We start from the raw sequence: 18,475 nt of genomic DNA, 5'->3' as shown, positions 1-18,475 counted from the left end.
GCAAGGGGCACAATTGGTCTGCTTTCTGTGTTGCAGTAGGTGGAGGGAGAATGGAGGTTTTTGCGAGATTAAAATTCCTCCACTGTAGCTATATCACGTAATAGAGACTTCAGATTAAATTATTAGGTTATTTTGTTTCAGTTTAAAAAATAAATCTTCTGGAAATCCAAGGTAATGCTTTGCAGCATTTGAGGACACTGAGTCCAGTATCAAATACTGCAGCACAGGCATTCTCTTCCAGCACAGGTAGCACAAAAAGATTCCTTCAAATGTGGGCAGGCCTGCGATGGAATCAGTCCAGGATACCAGGGTTAAAAACACGCCGGCTCTTCTCCAAAACGGTACCGTGAGCTCTTCCTTGACGTCTTGTTTCGAAGGACGACAGCCAGAGTGAACAGCCCCCCCGTCCCCCCCCCCCCGTCCCCCCCCCCGTCCCCGTCCCCCCCCCCCCCCCCCCCGTCCCCGTCCCCCCCCCCGTCCCCGTCCCCGTCCCCGTCCCCGTCCCCGTCCCCAATGAAACACCAGCCTCCCTGGAAGCAGAAGGAATTATTTCTCGTTTCCCATTCTGGCCAGCCCCACCTGGGCTTCAAGATCAGAAATCCAGTGGGCAGGCAGCATCTTGCTTGAAGTCGTTCTGTCTAGTGGTCTGGTTTGTGTTCCCAGTCTGGTATATCTTTACACAGTTATGCCCCACCAACAAACATGACACATCAAGCCCTGCACTCTTACCCCAGTCTCTGATGGTGGGAGGTTCTTTTGCTGCCTCAGTCTTCATTCGGACGTCTGGCACCACACCACCCTTGGCCACACCTGCAGGCTAACGAACAAACCACAAAGAAAATGTAATTTGCATGACGCAAGTTTTTTGACCGCGCAACTAACTGATCTGTCATCTCATGTTGCAAACTTCTTCACCACTGCAGCAGTATGAAACAGGTTTTGCATGAAGTGGGTATTGTGTGTTTTTTTTTTATTTTTTAAAATTTCTGTAAACTAACTTCATTTAGGACAACTGAGACGTGCTCCATTGTCCTCCATTGTTTGAACAGAGTGAAACAAAAAAGAGAAAGCTGCAGTTTACTGCAACTAAACACTGGTCTTTAAGATTAGCTCTAACCCTGAGCATCTTGCATGTAATCCTCAAGGTTTAGCACAGAGTGTGTAGTACAGAACGCTCAAAATGACTGGCAGATTTGAATTATTTTGAGAAGGTGGCTGAAAACAAGCAACTTATAAACAAAAGAAAAAAACCAGAAGACAGGTCAAGGTTGCGCACCGACTAGAGAAACGTATGCCTCAGGTTTTCAACTCAAGAGCCCTTGATCAGAGCAGCATTCCTCTAATCGAATAGCTACATTCCTGCAATGCATTCTGGAACGCTGAGCCACTGTTCTCTTGATCAGAGGAGCATTCCTCTAATCGAATAGCTACATTCCTGCAATGCATTCTGGAACACAGAGCCGCTGTTCTCTTGATCAGAGGAGCATTCCTCTAATCGAATAGCTACATTCCTGCAATGCATTCTGGAACGCAGAGCCGCTGTTCTCTTGATCAGAGCAGCATTCCTCTAATCGAATAGCTACATTCCTGCAATGCATTCTGGAACACAGAGCCGCTGTTCTCTTGATCAGAGGAGCATTCCTCTAATCGAATAGCTACATTCCTGCAATGCATTCTGGAACGCAGAGCCGCTGTTCTCTTGATCAGAGCAGCATTCCTCTAATCGAATAGCTACATTCCTGCAATGCATTCTGGAACGCTGAGCCACTGTTCTCTTGATCAGAGGAGCATTCCTCTAATCGAATAGTTACATTCCTGCAATGCATTCTGGAACGCTGAGCCACTGTTCTCTTGATCAGAGCAGCATTCCTCTAATCGAATAGCTACATTCCTGCAATGCATTCTGGATTCATTAAACAGTTAGCTGCACCTCTCTGGAAGTCCTTCGCTGTTGCTGTGGTGCAAGGAATCTCAGCATGTGGCTTGCTGGTTTGGTGTTTGCACCAATAGAAAGTGGTGTCTGGTTCTTCAAATCTCAAGTGCACAGGTTTTGAAGTCGCTTTGTTTTCAAATGTTTAGTTGTTATTTATTGACCGCCTTAAAGAACTCATTGTGATTCACCGCGTCTCTTTTGCTCAGTGTCCTGGAGAGGCAAGCAGCACAACTGTCTCAACGCAGCCACTGCAGTAATAGTACAGTTTGAAAAGTGTACAGTAGCTTAGTAAGGAGAAGAAAATATATCTATATAAAAAAAAAAGACGACTATCGTCAACTTAGTTCAGTTTCCAACTTTCAAAAGTGCAAGGCTTCTTTGGAAAACAAAATGAGAGATGAATTCGACTTCAAAAGCTTATTCCCTCTTCACTGTTTCTAAACGTGCTTTGGTTCAACACAAAACTCTGTGGACTAGCCGTTACCCTCCTTGTATGCAGTGTCAGAATATCCAAAGCACTTTATTAGAAATATAGAAACAATGTTCATTTTTCTTCCACAGGTTCCATGGACATTGCAGCAGCATGCAGTCCTTATATTAGGTGAAACCTGGAATAAAAAACTAAATCTTTCAGGTAAAACTGAACTAGTCACACCACACAAGACTCCAAGGCTTTTCTGTAATCAGTGTGCATTCTACACCCAAACACAGTTTCTGGTGCCAGTAATGTATTAGCTAGTTAGAGTCCCTTCCAGACACCTAAACCATTATTTCCTGCATTAACCTGGTTGCAGTCCACTTGCAAACTGTGGCATCTAGGAGAAGTGATTCAATGAAAGACTTCTCAGTGAAAAAATAAATCATGCTGCCACTTACCAGCCTGTCAGGCTCTTCAAGCAAACGAGATTCGCCCTTTTCCTAGGCCTTTGTAGACCGAGAATACAGTACAGAAGGTTCCTTTGAAAACCATTGAAAAAACATGGAGACAAGAAAAATAACATAAGCCAAAGTGCAAACAGCGACTGTACCAAGCGTGCTCTACGTTATGCAAAACACACCCGGGGCAAAAAGTATGACATGCACTACCGAGTTAAAGCATTGCAAACCTCCGTTAAATGAAAAAACATGACGATGACCACCTAGAACAAAAGCATAAGAACTGAATTATACTGAAGCGAAAAGGAGCTGCTGGAGAGCAGAGTATCTTAAAGCCGGTTCTTTCAATCTAAAGCGAGTCACTTCTAGGACTTGCTCTAACAACACCACTAACAATGGTTCAGCGTATCCCTAGTTCAAACTTCCTTCGTCAAATTAAAAAGGACCTTTTAAAAACTATCCAGCAAGTCGAACTAAACAAGTTGCTCGTAGCTCTGCATTACAAAAGATGAAATCTCTGGTCTCTTTCTGACAGCTCCCCAAAACTGTTGGTCCACAAAATAGAATTTCTTCTCTAGCAGACTCTTGTTTTGTTAGTGGTGTCTGATTCTTGGATTCTCTTTTCATCTTATGGAGACAATAGCCGCCTTTGGAGACACATGTGAAGTTGATCTTAGTAGAGCAGAAGAGGAGGAAACAGGCTTACTACCCCTTCCTTCAAAAGTCAACTTCAAAAAAGGAACAAAAACAACTCCACAGCCACTCGTTTTTTTCTAATAATAATATTCCTACTGATCAATAACAGCTTCCAGTAACCCCCACCGGGGTTAACGTTTCAAGCCTGCACATGTCCCTAATGGTACAGACACTTTACAACTGCACCCCTGCTAACTCCCTCCAAAAACTACAGCCACACTTCACTGCTGCAGGCTGGGATCCATCTCCCCTGCTCCAGAGGGCAATACCTACACAACTGATGCCCCCCCCCAGAATCAAAGCCACCCTGGTTCACACTCCACCATGCCACAGCCTGCTTGCCTCCTGATTGGCAGCCCAAGCTTACACCCTCTTAGCAAAGAAAATGTCTGCTGCAAACGGCTCCTCCAACAAAAGCCGTCTAGCCAGGCATGAAGCCGCTTCAGAATAAAAGCCCCTTGCTGACTCCACCTCCTTCAGCTGCTGCCTGCTTCCTGCCGTGCACTGCAGCCAGCTCCACTTCAACCCCACCAGCGGAGGCAGCTGGCCTGCCCTGCAGCTCTACCTTCTTGCATGGCTTCCCCACAGTCCTCAGCAGCAGCAGCAGCAGCACCGCACTGACCACATTTGCAGTTCACGGTGCTGTGCAGGAGGTTGTTTTTGCGGTGCAATGTGTTCCCTCATGGTTTCAAGTCATGAGGGAAGCTGGGGTGTTTAAAAAGGCACTGTACTGTACAGTACCTGGCCCTTCACTCTGGTACCCTTAAAAAGAAGTCTGCAAAATGCAGTCCTTTATAAAAATAAAAGGAGAGAGAAGCTGGGTACTGTACAGTAGCTCAGTAGCTCAGCCCCCTTCTACAGCAGCTGCAAGTCCACCATACTTTGCTGTGGCTCTAGACATACAGCAAGAGCTTTGGTTTGGGCACAGTGAGCGAGTAAGTTACTGTGCTACTGCCTGGAGGGTTTCAATCCTGATAGAAATATTACTGGTCGGTCTGTACAACACTTTCAACGCAGCAGTTTGCACAGCTAAAGATTATTTTTCCCCCCCTTCTCTATGCCAGCTCTCTCGTTTCATCCCAGTCTCCTATCGGCTCGTCTCTGCTTACTCTTTCCATCGGAAGCACCGCTCTCCAGGTTATGCAAGGGTGCTTCTGATTTTCCATCATACAAGATTTTATTTTTAATGATCCTGGATGGTTATATAATAAACTTTCACAAGGCTGATGCCGCTGTAGTTTATAGAACTGGGTCAAAACGAACGAAAATGAAGCCGTCTGATTCGTCTCCCTTCTTTTTGTTTTTAAAAAGGAACGAGTTGTTTGAAATGTTTGAAAATCTAGATGTGATCTAGATGTCTTCAAAATGAGTGACATTCTCTTTTGGGGCATTTACAGCACTCAGCAGTGTTCTTTCATCCATCGAAGTCTAAATTATTAGTGCTAACATTCTGGAACCAATGACATCACAAAATAAAACACTCTGAAGCTTCTGTGGCTTTTAAACAAATGACCAACAGAACAGGAATGTCAGTACAGTACAGTACAGTGCACAGTTTACACCTACAGCAGTGTGACACTTCAGAACACAATATCCACCGGACTCAAAATTACCAACCTGCACAAGACACTGTACTGCACTACAGATCTGGACAAACCCACGGGCCAAACTAGAATTCCTGACGCTACTGTAGAACAAGCATGTGCTACAGTATGGTAGCCACAGCAAGTGACTACAATGACCTTCTGTGGGATAGGGGTCATTCTGTCCTTGGGTCTTAGCCAAATCTATCAGCATGATCTCACACTCCACCAGTCTGACCTGCAGGATTTCCTGTGCATTGCACATTTATTTATAAAAAATTAAATAAAATAAAAAATGGTTTTGGGTCTTGCACCAATTAGCTTTCAGAATTAAAAAGCTGCAAGCTCCAGCAAATATGTTTTGTGTGTTTTTGAATGTCCTGAAAGCAACATGGATTTCTTTGAGGTTTCTAAAGGACACACAGCTTCATGGCTATGGTACAGGAGCTTCTAAAGGATATCTACGTACAGACATTATATTTAAAGATTTTAGAGCTACCTACAGTACATCTGCTGCTGGTGGACGTTCTTTTTAAACGATACACAGTACATGGCAGAATCAGTTACTGGAACACTAGCACACAGACATTCTTCCACATGCGGTTCAACACCTGCTTGTTTGATTTGTTTCCATAGCCCTAATCTGCTAGGGTCTGATCCTTCTAGCTTGGGATTAAGAAGAGTTCTAAAGAGGAGGGGAACAATACTGTCGACCGATTCCAAACAAAGAGGAAAACCATTTACTGTACAACAGCCCATAGTGTCGATTCTGAAACTGTTTCGATATGAACACATCAGCCCCGGTAGCTTTCACAGTAAAGCAACTTCTGACTTCCTGTGCTGCATATAAGAGGGGAGAGAAAAAAATAAATAAATAAATAAATTAACAAACCACACAACTGGAACGGTTTGATAAAAATCAGGATTCAAATAACGACTTACAGATTAAAGCGAAAGTTCCTCCTTTCCCCAAAACACACAGAGTCCTACACGAACACTAGACCCATAAAATGTCATATACCACAAGGAAGGTCTTTAAGATCTGGCCTGTGCAAAGCAACACAAAACAGCCACGTCAAACAGGTAAAACAAAAACAAGAGGAGAAGCTCATCAAGAAGACCTCGCCGGGTTACTGTGCACCACGAGGAGGCTTGCTTTAATTTCCAAAAGGAGGAGAATAAATCTACACCAGCTTTTCATTCCTGAAACCTCCCTCCCCCTACAGGCAGACCAGGGAGCATGCTCAGTGAGCACAAACCGGCTGACTGCTGTAGATCGCAGCCATTTCAGAGCTGGATTGTTTACAGACACACAACAGGCCTGCCATTTATTTGGGTGGGGCTTAAAATAGGAGACAACTCCAAAACCATGCCCTGTCCTCTCATTCCCACAGATCCAGCCCGGATCCCTGTTTCAAACGCTGCTTTCAAGGTCCAAGGCTCTCCTGATGTGTGTTCAATGACACCCATGTGGAACCTAAACAAAAAATATTTTAAAAAAAAATTCTGACTTCACAGTGCTTCTGTAAGTTACGACAGCTTGCTCGAGGACTGTAAAAAGGCACTACAGCAGCATACCTCGCAAGTCATCCACAAACCCTTCACAGTATCCCCCTCCCCTCCCCAAGGCTGACGGAACCCTTTATAAAAAGGTACACGATGCAATGTTAATTCCTTATTTTATCTCGGTGATCCCTGGACCTTTTCTGCTCAAGTCAGAATTCGGACTAAATAAACAATACCTTACTTATTAACAGAATTTGTGTCTGCCTGGAATCAGACAACTTTTTTTTTATTTTTTACCACGACCACTGAAATCTTCATGAAAGTCCAACACAAATGTAAACCTGTTCAAAAGCAAAAAGACAGAGGTTGTTCAAGAACCTTCAGAAAGCAACACAGTCTGTATCTTCAGTTTATGGTAATCTTGTTGCCTGTACCATACCTCCACTTTCATTTAGCTGCGTGATAGGATTTCAACCTTTGATAATAAAATGCATAAGTTTCAAACCTGCTTGACAAAGTCAATTACACCTCGTAATCCTTTTACAACGCAGAGACTATGAGGAACATCAGCAAAGGCATTTGATACTAAAACTGTTTCTTTCCTCTGAACTCGGAGATGTCTTATAAAAGAGAGAGAAGAATGTTAGAAATGTCTGATTTAGGCTTGTAACGTCAAAGTGTCAGAACATGATACCAACTGTACAGTGTGTTTCTCCTCTGTATAAACCAAAATCGGAAGGAACACGAAAAGCCAAGAGGAGCACAGAAATCTCCCTCAGTTAAAATCCTTTGGAACATGAGCCGGTTATTTTGCAAGCGGGCTCCATGCCCAGGACTCTACTGTATATTAAGGTACCGGCCAGTTGTCATCCCTTCATTTTAGGCTTCAGTACAGTAAGTAATACGTTGCTGTTGGCATAGCAAAAAAGTAGTCAACTGTGTTTTTCTTGTCTGCATTTTCCAAAAACCCTTCCCTATTTCTTCAGGCTGACGATTTGCTGCAGGCTGTCTAATACTGGGGAGAAAGAAATCTGTTGAAGTCATAACTTTCAGAAATAGTGCAATGCAAAAAGGGGAGAGGGGCCAAAAGTACTTTCGAAACAAGTACTTGCGAAGACAGGAGGGAATGTTAAAGACTTCCATTTTTCAGCTTTCTACACAGCGCTTAGAAGCCGGTCAGCAGGGCATTCCTTCAGACCAACCCTGCCCACATAACATCTTCATTTCAATGAAGGGCGATTCTTCACGGCAGGCAAAGAGACCAAGAACACTGTTTGAAAAGAGGCGACCGGCTAGCAGCGCGAGCTACTGCTTTTCATGGCCCTTCATTCTGATTATTGAGAGTGAAATCGGAGTGTTCTAGAGTTCGTTTGTGTTTTGCATCTTGTTCTCCTACAGTACTACTGTAGGTTCGGCTTCATGCTCTTCGGACAGGGCCTTGGAGCGTGCGAGGAATCGCTGAAGCTCTTTCTCCTTATTTTTACCCCAGGAGGGAAATCGTTTTAAATAGCTGCCGTAGTTCTTGCAGGAGGGAAAAGTGGAAAGCAAACCGAAAAGAGAAAAGAACTGCAATGAGGTTTTGGGAGTGGAAAAAAAACAAACACACTGCAAGAGAATTAACACAGTTCATAAAAGTGTGGTTCCAGAAATCTCTAACAAAGTTAGCTATGCTAGGTGATCCTCATTCTCCGTTTGGATCCGATCCTGTCGTTCAGATGAACACAGAGATCAATAGAATCATTCATCTGCTGGATGGTAATTATTTTTTTTTAATCTTGGCGGCAGTCACAGTCTGCTTTGCCCTAGAGACCCGCTTACCCCACCAGGAGGAGAAGCTGAATGACCCACGAAGCTGCCTGCTTTAATAAGATGAAACACATGGAAAAGTTAAATACTCACAAGCTGAATCAACAGCGGTATACAGGAGGCAGAAATATTACCTACAGTAGTAGGTAAAAAGACAAATGACTTTTTATTATTAAATTTAATCTTGGAATCAAATTTAGGAGGCTCAAAACCAAGTACTCCACATGACAAAAGCACAACAGAGAAAGAAACAAAAATCATAGGCACACAAAACCAACACACCAAGAACTCCACGACAAACAGCGTGAGGTTTGGTCTCCCCACAGTTACCTGGAAGGCTGCACAGTACCTGTTCTGATTCGATGGCTTCCATTTGAAGGCACAGACTCAAGCAGTTTGCTCTTCTTTTCCTTCTCCTTCCCACACGCACCCTGCTCTGGTCACATGACCCAGCTGCTCCCTCTGTTGGTTCTCTAACACTGCACAGTGAGCATGCTCAGTAGCATCTCAGTGCTTTCAAGGGCCTGCTCATGAACATGCAGCCATTTCAGGAAAATAAATGCACGAGCCACCTAGGAGTGTGTCTCAGCAAAGCAGGCCAGGCGAGAACAGGCAACTCGGTTCTGTTTGGAGATCGGTTCTGTGTGGTTCATCCTGATTTCTTTTGATGGGGGGGAAAAAGAGGGATATTTGCAAAAAAAAAAACAAAAAAAAAAAACCCTATAAATCTTGATTCTGTTTCTGCTTGCTTGCAGTTTATTGTTCAGGTTTCCATCAGGCAATACACAAGTGTCAGAATCACGTTGCTGCTCTACAGTCATCAGGAACTCAGATTTCAATACAAGTCTGTGCGTCCTTGTATGATCCTTCATTCAGCGCCAAGCATCTTAATAAAAAACATAAGATACAGTACTTGACGTTAGACTCTAGTGCCAGTTAAATATGGATAAGCCATGTGGAACAAAAAAACATGCAACTGCCCTGCATTGATACAGTATACCTTGGTCAACAACTCCGAGATATTTGCTAACAGGTGCACAATGAATCACAATTCTCTCTTCATAGACTACTGGATGATTGATGAACATATTACTGTACTGCAGGTATGCAACCCCCTCCCCACACACACATGGGGTTAAACAAAACATTGAAATCAATTGCACTGTGCAGTACATGATCCGAACCTGGACAATGCATTCCTAAAACCTGAACCTTCTCAATACAAAACGGAACGCTTGAATAGGCTTCTTTAGCTATAGCCGAGCGATTCGCCTCAAAACAGATTTACAGACAGCTCAGGGACGACAGCAGACACGTACTCTCATCAGAAAAGCATTAATACTGTGCAAAACATAGGAGGCTGTGTGGTCCAGTGGTTAAAGAAACGGGCTTGTAACCATAAGGTCCCCGGTTCAAATCCCACCTCAGCCACTGACTCATTGTGTGACCCTGAGCAAGTCACTTAACCTCCTTGTGCTCCGTCTTTCGGGTGAGACGTAATTGTAAGTGACTCTGCAGTTGATGCATCGTTCACACACCCTAGTCTCTGTAAGTCGCCTTGGATAAAGGCATCTGCTAAATAAACTAATAAACAAAACAATCCTGCTGTTCAGAAGCTGTAGACAAAACCAAACCAGCCAGTAACCATTTCAGGCTGGTTTTAAACACTGAGCAGGACCCTTGACAATGGAAGTCTCACAGTTCAAGTTGCTCAACAGCTCCAAAAAAGTAGCCAAGTGCATTATTTTATATATTTTTTGTTTTTTTAAAACTTGAGCCAAGTCAATTGTACTGTACGATTCATTGTTAACATTTGCTTAGAAGATTTAACACACACAGATATCTTCAATCATACCTCGTACCCCATGTTTGTGCTTCATTTGCTGGATATCTTCAGTACAGCGCAGGCCTACACAGCCAGACTCCACTCTACAAGGTACTGTACACAGTAGTACTGGGGATGTGGCGCATGCTCAGCAAGGACGGTCTTTCAGCCATTTCAGAGCACCAGCAATTGGCAGACAGAAACCGATATTACTCCAGGAAAAGGAGCTGTGCAGTCAACAGCCAAGTGTTTTTGTATTATCACCCCCTCACCTTCTTCCCCGTCTGGATCCAGGAATCCAAGCGTTTCAAGAGCTTCTCTCCACCACCCCCCCTCCCAGGACAGGAATGAAACGCTAATCTCCACTACGTGAACTCCCAAAGGTTTCTCAACACGCCACGCACACCGCAAGGAAAACAGGATCGTTCTTAACTAGACTGTATTACACCCAAGCTGTGCCTTACTGTCTTAAAGATAATGAAGGAAAAACCCTCACTCATCTAGCAGTAACTTTACTGTACAGTACTGCACAGGTTGGCAACTAGTAAAAAAAAATATATATATATATGCATTTGTCGAAACACCACTGCCACAAAACTTTAGATAGACTGGGCAGAAACAAAAAGTACAGAAAGAGACGTTGTTTCATACCCAGCTGTACGATGAAAAATAATAATAAAATGCAGAACCTTGATAAAACGCTTAGAAAACACGACCAAAGTGACCTGCCACTCGAAATACCTCCAGCGCTCTCCACAAAGTCCATTTGGCTGGATTGCTTTTCTTCAGCTACTTTCTAAATTTTCCATCTTTTCCAAATAAAAACCGGCAGTTTAAAATCACACAGTAAGCGAATGCCCTCCACGAAAGTCTCCACTATCCGCTTGTTTTCTGTTGTCTTCACTGCTTCATCAGATCTTGCAAATCGACTTGCATCTTTGACAAAAACTTCCGTTGAGACTCTGATTTTAAGAACAGGGTTTTTTAGTTCGGATCTGAACTAGTATTATAAAAGGATGGTAAATATCCCCTCCTCTTCCTTTAAAATCATTCAACTGGAAATCCTGATGTTTTATCAGCCGCAGAATGTCAAACACGCTTAAATACCTCTCTGGATCAAATCAATAATTATCCTGGATTTAAAAAGCCGCGGTTCAGGGACAAATCTCATTGACTGTCCAGCAAGGTACAGTGAAGCAGCAGCAGAAAGCAACACAATGAGTCTCACTGTCCCTTATCACGGACGTTTCTTCAGGGATACAGGATCGTTCCACTTTAACTACAGTGATAATCCATCAGTCTGCCGTCCTGTAAACTGAGATGCCAGGTTAGGGTTAAAAATGAAAACACAACTACAAACAATAGTAAGAAGAACAAAGCAACAACCAAGCCACTGCCTGACATACCAGCAAATAAAAAAGAAGGAAGGAAAAACAAACAGTTCCTTGCAAAGTGGAAAGAATTTCTCAAAATCAAAAACAGGAGAGACGCAGCTGAGCTGAAAACCCAGAGAGCAAAACAAACCAAGTAAAGACAGCCCAGGTTTTAGAGAAGAAAGCAGCCTAAAACTGCAGAGTGGATCCAACACTGAACAGTGAGAAAGCTGCCCTGACAGGTTGACGTTCGTACCTGGTTTGTTCTGAGGATTTCCATGTGGGGGGGGGGGGGTTGAGAAATTCAAGCAGTTATGATCTTTCCTCCAGCTTCCCCACACATGCACTCTCGCTCTACTCTTGTCACATGACACAGCTTCCTCTGAAGGTCTACATACAACAGAACAGTGCACCACACCGGGCATGCTCAGTAGGAACCCTGCTGCACTTAGTGCAGCAATCCCAAATAAATCAAAATGAAGGGATATACGAATGAATGATGTTACTGTATCACCGAGGAAGACGATCCTTTTTCTTCTTACATTAGAGCTGGAAGTGTAAAAGGCACACTGAAGTTTGATACAGTAGAGTGATGAGATGGGTGAGTAAACCGGTAGCAAGCAGTGATAACACCTGCACATGCAAGACTAAGTAAAGAGGCGAAAGCAATGCAACACACAGTTTTGACTGGCTCAATCCTTTGACAGCAAAACACCATCCGATTGCATTCAAGATGGCTGGTGCTGTAGATTTTGTTCAATGTCAGTTAACCCACTGGATTACATCAGAGATCACAGTTACAGGGAACAAAGGCACTATTACAGTATACGTTTGCTTCAAATCAACACCGTTCATTTAAAAAATAATAATAATCCACTTGCAGAGGCTTTCAATCCCCAGGAATGAATACTGGTTCAATGTAGAGGCCAACAGTCCATGCAAATCAAATGCATGCAGGTCAGCTGTGGGGAAGTGACCTGCTGCTGAACTTGCAGTGCTGCAGTATTGGTTTATACCCTAGATAATAATAATAATAATAATAATAATAATAATAATAATAATAATAATAATAATAATAATAATAATAATAATAATTAATGTCATTCTATTCAACCAGTTAAGCAGCACTGTAACCAACACCACAAGGAAATCCACAGCAACACTTCCTCTCTAGTTTTGACAATGGACGTCAATGTAAACACGACGAGAACAGCCAGGACATTACTCACAACTTGACACAAAAACAAGCAGAGTTTCTAAAGAGGAAAGTACAAAATGTGCCGATTCCCCTGGGATTGCCATTCTGAAAACAAACAAACAAGAAATCAAATATGTTCATTCGTTCTAAAACTCAACAGTGCAATCCTGTCCTGCTGCGAATCTGCTTTCGTTTCCTCACGTTTAAAGACATGTGCCTGAACCTTGAACCAAAGGAAGTGGTTGAGGCTCAACGTGTTCTCCTCAACGGAATGAAGACAAAGCTGCTTACAGATTCACACTGCTTTCGACAGTCAAGACAAAACAATGAGCGATGCATCACAGAGCACTGGAGGAAACTACTGCGAGGCTCCATCTGCCACCGCGCACCCCTGTACGACAGGACATTAACAACAACTAGAGGTCTTCAAGTGCCTAAGCCGGCTTGTACTGCACAGTGCTACAGCATGTTACTGCACCAGCTCAATTAATCCAGATCAGTCTGTCATAGCCAAACCCCACCCCCTTCAATCCTATTGCAAACCTCTTCCGAGTGGCTCAGTTGTTCTAGGCAGTCCTCAAGGTTTCAGGGGCCTACTTCAGCCTGCTGCCCACACGAGTTCCAGCTTCCCTGCTCTGTAAATGCAGTTCAGATAATGCTGAGCATGCTCAGTGGAGGCCAGCTTCTTAATGACAGCAGAGAGAACAAGTTCTCATGGCTCCCGCTTGCCACTGCTGTGCTGCACACCGACTGCTCGAGACAGCGAATCCAAAACCCTGAACACACCTTCAAACAGAGCGGGTTCTCCCAAGGGAACGCATCAGCAATACTGCACTCAGTCAATTACTGCACAAATGTTACTCTTATGTGAAATCATCCTCATCCATTCATCACACTCACTACGTGCTCTTACCGGGCTTTACTCATATAAGCAAATATTTCTACTCTAAGTGAACGGCTCTCAGTCGAACCCGCTCTTACATGGCATTATTTACTGAGTTCTTTATTTTGCTCTTATTTGCTGCTGATTTTATTGTACTTGATAACTGCTCTTATCTGTAATGTGACATTGTGTAATGTGATACTTTGAACCAATTGTAAGTCGCCCTGGATAAGGGCATCTGCTAATAAATAATAATAATAATAATAATGAACTTAAATCAAGCTGCAAAACGTCTTCGGCTGCACAGTCCAGAAACGTAGGCTTTAGACAAGGCAACGCTCTGCATCCTTTCTGTACATGGGAACATGTCTCTCAGCCAGTTCATTCTGGATGTCACTGATGGTTTCCATGCAGCTGCTAAATATACAACTACAGTACACAGAGGTGTACTAACAGGTCATGGGCTGCAATGCCTACAGTATGCAGAGTTCAGATTTTAGCTTCAGTTGTTGTCAGGTATATATTTACCCCTCGAGTTGGGAGATGAATAAGGAACAGCTTTTGGATTCCTTTTAAGACAACAAAACGCGACGGAGCCAGTCTGGAACTGGGAGGCAATCTCCGTTCTAATAAAAGCAGCATTACTCAAAGCTCTCATTCTCTACAGCACTGCTCTGTTTCCTACGTGGAGATCTCCATTACAGGCTCCCCCCGCAGGCCCAATTAAAGCACCATGACGCTCAGGGAGGACGTCAGCCACTGTGGATTCAACCTTCTTCAGGACAACAGAACTAGCTGCCGGTTAACGATACAGACCTGACAATACCCGTCCTACGTACAGAGCTAGTCCGTATGTTTTCAATAGGATTACAGGTAACCTACCTGCAACTGGACTAGTATATGCCTCTGTGTCTATCTGACCCTTAGATACACTGCAGAGCTGGGTCTACAGTAGCACTGGCGACAGCACCAAGCCCTCCTTTAAAATGCAAGAGTGAGTTCACCTGCAAAAGCACCTTCTCCACTGCATTATTCAAATCAGGTACAGCGTCATTACTGGTGAGGAAATTCAAGTGCTTCACCTATCAAGGTGGCATTCGAATTCAGTGGCCACAAATTGGTTAAATGGAAATCAGCTAAAACCAAGAGGACCCTCAACGTCATATGCAAAAGTACAAGTACCGAATGCAGAGACATTGCAGTGTAGCACTTTCTTCTTCGATCATTTTCATAAAAGCATGTGAAACGCAATAAGGAATACATTAAAACGTTTTAAAAAGGTTGGTTTATGTGCTGATAGCTGAAAAGCACCTTGTTAGTTAAACTAAAGTGAAAGCTTGTTGGACTCATGGGAAACAAACGCATGATTCTGTGTGAGATGCTGAGCTTTCCATTTACTAGTGCATCATGTTCCTGTGTTTCAAGCGCCTTCATGAATCTGTCTGCCATCAAAGCCCAACACGAATGCTTTTGAAAAGACCAGAGAAAACACCATCGGCAGCTGTACCTGAAGCCACTTCGTTTCTGTTTACATGCCCAGCTAGTCCTTATCTGAGCTCCCTGGAGCAAGGAGACATTCTCCTAAAGACTGGACAGACAGGTTATACTGATAAAGACACAACGAGACACGCACATGGGTTACTAGTATCTCAGCCTTCTGGCGACATTGACCCTTGGTCTTGTCATTTATCTTGCCCACTTTGATGTAGTTTATTCCTTATTGTTAATAAGAAAGGTTACAAACGAGAGGAGGCCATTCGGCCCATCTTGCTCACTTGATTGTTAGTAGCTTATTGATCCCAGAATCTCATCAAGCAGCTTCTTGAAGGATCCCAGGGTGTCAGCTTCAATAATTACACATTCAATGACCTACCTTTGCATGATGCCAGCCTTTGCTGTGTGCCGTTTTCTTCTTGCTGTGGGCAAATATTGTCGGCATGGCATCAGGTTTTAGCCTCGTCTTACATTCGTACCCCAGCAGCTCTGCCTGCATGTTCCTTTCGTAGCATTCCGGTTCAAAGTGGTCCTCACACACGATGGAATTTCGACCGAACGGAAAGGTTTTCAGAGTGTGCCCCGTTCTCAGATTCTGCAGCCATTTGTTCGCTACGATCGCCCGTTCTGAATTAACAGGCTTTGGCACACAAAAGAACTTTTTCGTCTTGTTTTTGCGTTTATTGTTCAAGCACCCGAATGCTTTGCACTCCGCCATGTCTCACACTATGGCGTTCTCACCGCTGCATCCCATGAACCCATGCGCGCAACTTTCAGCCTATCAGAGAAATCAACGAGTTGACACTTCGCTGCCTGAAAGGCTCCAATAGGTCAGTTCCCTCAAGTGCGACTTGATTAAGAAAGTTGACCAAGGAATGAAAATCGCTGAACATGTGACTTGTTGACCAAATCGGTGCAGCAAGAGGCATTTATTGGCTCTGAGAGCTTTGTTATTTTTGGCTACAGGTGCTCTTTAGGTACACCTTTGTGAAATTGTTTTGCAAAGATAGTATTATTATTATTATTATTATTAGAGCTATTTCCTGGAGTGTACTCTGATCATGTTGCTGTTTTTAGTTTAAAAAGAAGTATATTACATTATTTTAGTTCTGATTATATATATATATATATATATATATTATATATATATATTATATATATATATATATAAGCTTATCTTTTCAAACTACTCTCTACATAACCACCAATATGAACTGGATTGTTATAATTTGACCCCCCCCCCCCCCCCCCAAAAAAAAAAGGTTTATAGCCACAGATTAAATGTTGGTACAGGTAGCAAATTTTGGCAAGGTAGCAAAATGTTACCATATACATGTATTTCAACGATGTGGCAAAAAATGTACAAGGCAAGCAGGCCTACTGACTACACTAGGACTAGTAGTACCAACGTAAAAACTTTACCACGTAGCGCGGCTGGTAAGACTTGCACCCGAAGCCAAGGAAGACATAATTCTACCTCTGCCTTGTTCAACTCACAGGTTTGCAACGGGTTCGCCGGATGCCAAATTTGTGCAAAGCCAGAACTTTATTTCACCCACCGAGTTATAAACCTTAAAAAGTTATTTCATTCTAAAGCACACACACGCACACGCAAGCCTTGGTTTAACTTCTTGTAGTTTTGCAACGCCGACTGAACTAGACAAAAAAGCTGTGGTGTTGAAGATGTTCTGTGGGGGGTGGATGGCATAGGCTGAGAAATGTACGTTTACACATGCAGTTCGTTTGTTTTAACATCCTTACATGCTCTCCTCGTATAATATAATATGAATTGATCAAAAAAAGAGCTACAAAATAAACTCGCACGTTGCAAATGAATGCCGTTCATACCACCGTGTTTGTTATTCCTGCAAACTGCAATTACAATCGGTCGGCAGAAGGTTGCCCAGGAACCAGCATTGCGAGATCTCAACCTATGACCGTGCAACGGACGCGTTGTGTGCTACACATATTCCGGGGCCCCTCTCTTTCAGACCACCCCCTTTTTTTTTAGCTACACATTAATCACACACAGAGCACCACACGAAAAAAAAGCACAGAGTTTCAGGACACAAAACAAGATAGGCGGGCTGTTTGAAATGCCAGTACCCCAGGGGGGTGCGCAGCCGACCTGTCTCCCCCACCGTACCGAAAACAGAACTACACATCCGGCGTTTCGGTTCTGAGCCGGTACCGAAAAATAACAGTGCACCGTAACCGCGGAGGGAAGTTACAACGAGCAGCCCGAAGACTCTCACTTACCTTCGGATCCATTGAAGCCATAGTTAGGATTCAGCCTGACGTCTTCGAGCCCCCGCCTACTTATTACATGACGTCACACCGCAGGGACATGGTCAAACAGCTGTTCGTTCGGTCTACTCTACAGAATGGAGAAGACCAAGGCAGCACTAAGCGCTTAGAGTCGTTCAAAATCATGGAAACTAAGAGACTGTGCAATTTTTTTTCCGCCTTATATAACGAGAATGCAATAGTGCTAGTGTGATGTAGGGTTGTCCCGGTTTTTTGTACCTCAGAAGTGGCAACCTTAATGTAATGGCATTATGGGAGATATAAAGATTGGAGCTAATATTTTATATTTCAATGTTGTTGTTATTATTATTATTATTATTATTATTATTATTATTATTATTATTATTATTATTATTATTATTATTATTTGTGTGTAAATCAGCTAGTAGAGTGGTGCCCTGGGAGATCATATGCATCAATCACATTTCTGAGATCATATAAGAACATAAGAACGTTTACAAACGAGAGGAGGACATTCAGCCCATCTTGCTTCGTTTGGTTGTTCGTAGCTTATTGATCCCAGAATATGCTTCAGTCACATTTACAGGGAGGTCTCTCGGGAGTGGACTGTGAGCTTAAACAGCAGCAGCAGCAGTGCAATGAAGAGCCAATGCATCCTAGTCTCAAAACTTAAAGGACTGTCTTAGGGCTCTGGACTCTTGACCGGAGGGTCATGGGTTCAATCCCAGGTGGGGGACACTGCTGCTGTACCCTTGAGCAAGGTACTTACCTAGATTGCTCCAGTAAAAACCCAACTGATAAATGGGTAATTGTATGTACAAAATAATGTGATATCTTGTAACAATTGTAAGTCGCCCTGGTAAGAGTGTTTGCTAAGAAATAAATAATAATGAGGACATTGACGTTTTACAAAGCACTGTTTGACCTCTTCAGGTCCTTACAATAAACCCCTCATTAACAGAACCCTTAAAGTTTTATCAATGGGGACCCGTGATTGAATGTACTGAAGCCTCTCACCTGTGCATTGTGACTGT

At 43.3% G+C, this 18,475-nt stretch overlaps 1 protein-coding gene across 5 annotated transcripts in view; it reads right to left on the bottom strand.

Annotated features, from left to right (window-relative positions):
- LOC117396889 (histone-lysine N-methyltransferase EHMT1) overlaps positions 1–17,518 on the bottom strand; it is a 33,511-nt gene extending 15,993 nt beyond the window's left edge. Inside the window, exons 1-2 of one of the 5 annotated variants that reach the window (XM_058986718.1) lie at positions 17,433–17,518; positions 730–817 (exon numbers count right to left, since the gene is read on the bottom strand). In XM_058986718.1, the coding sequence (XP_058842701.1) occupies positions 730–817; positions 17,433–17,453 (109 nt within the window). In that variant the 5' untranslated portion in view covers positions 17,454–17,518. Of the gene's footprint in view, positions 1–729; positions 818–2,809; positions 3,907–8,749; positions 8,835–15,552; positions 16,037–17,021; positions 17,281–17,432 lie in introns of those variants that run through there. The other 4 variants (XM_058986719.1, XM_034927777.2, XM_034927780.2 and 1 more) reach the window with 4 other exon arrangements.
- Positions 17,519–18,475: the final 957 nt, after the last annotated feature.

Source organism: Acipenser ruthenus, chromosome 15, assembly GCF_902713425.1.
Source record: "Acipenser ruthenus chromosome 15, fAciRut3.2 maternal haplotype, whole genome shotgun sequence".
NCBI lineage: Eukaryota > Metazoa > Chordata > Actinopteri > Acipenseriformes > Acipenseridae > Acipenser > Acipenser ruthenus.
This window is presented reverse-complemented; position numbering and strand designations above follow the sequence as displayed.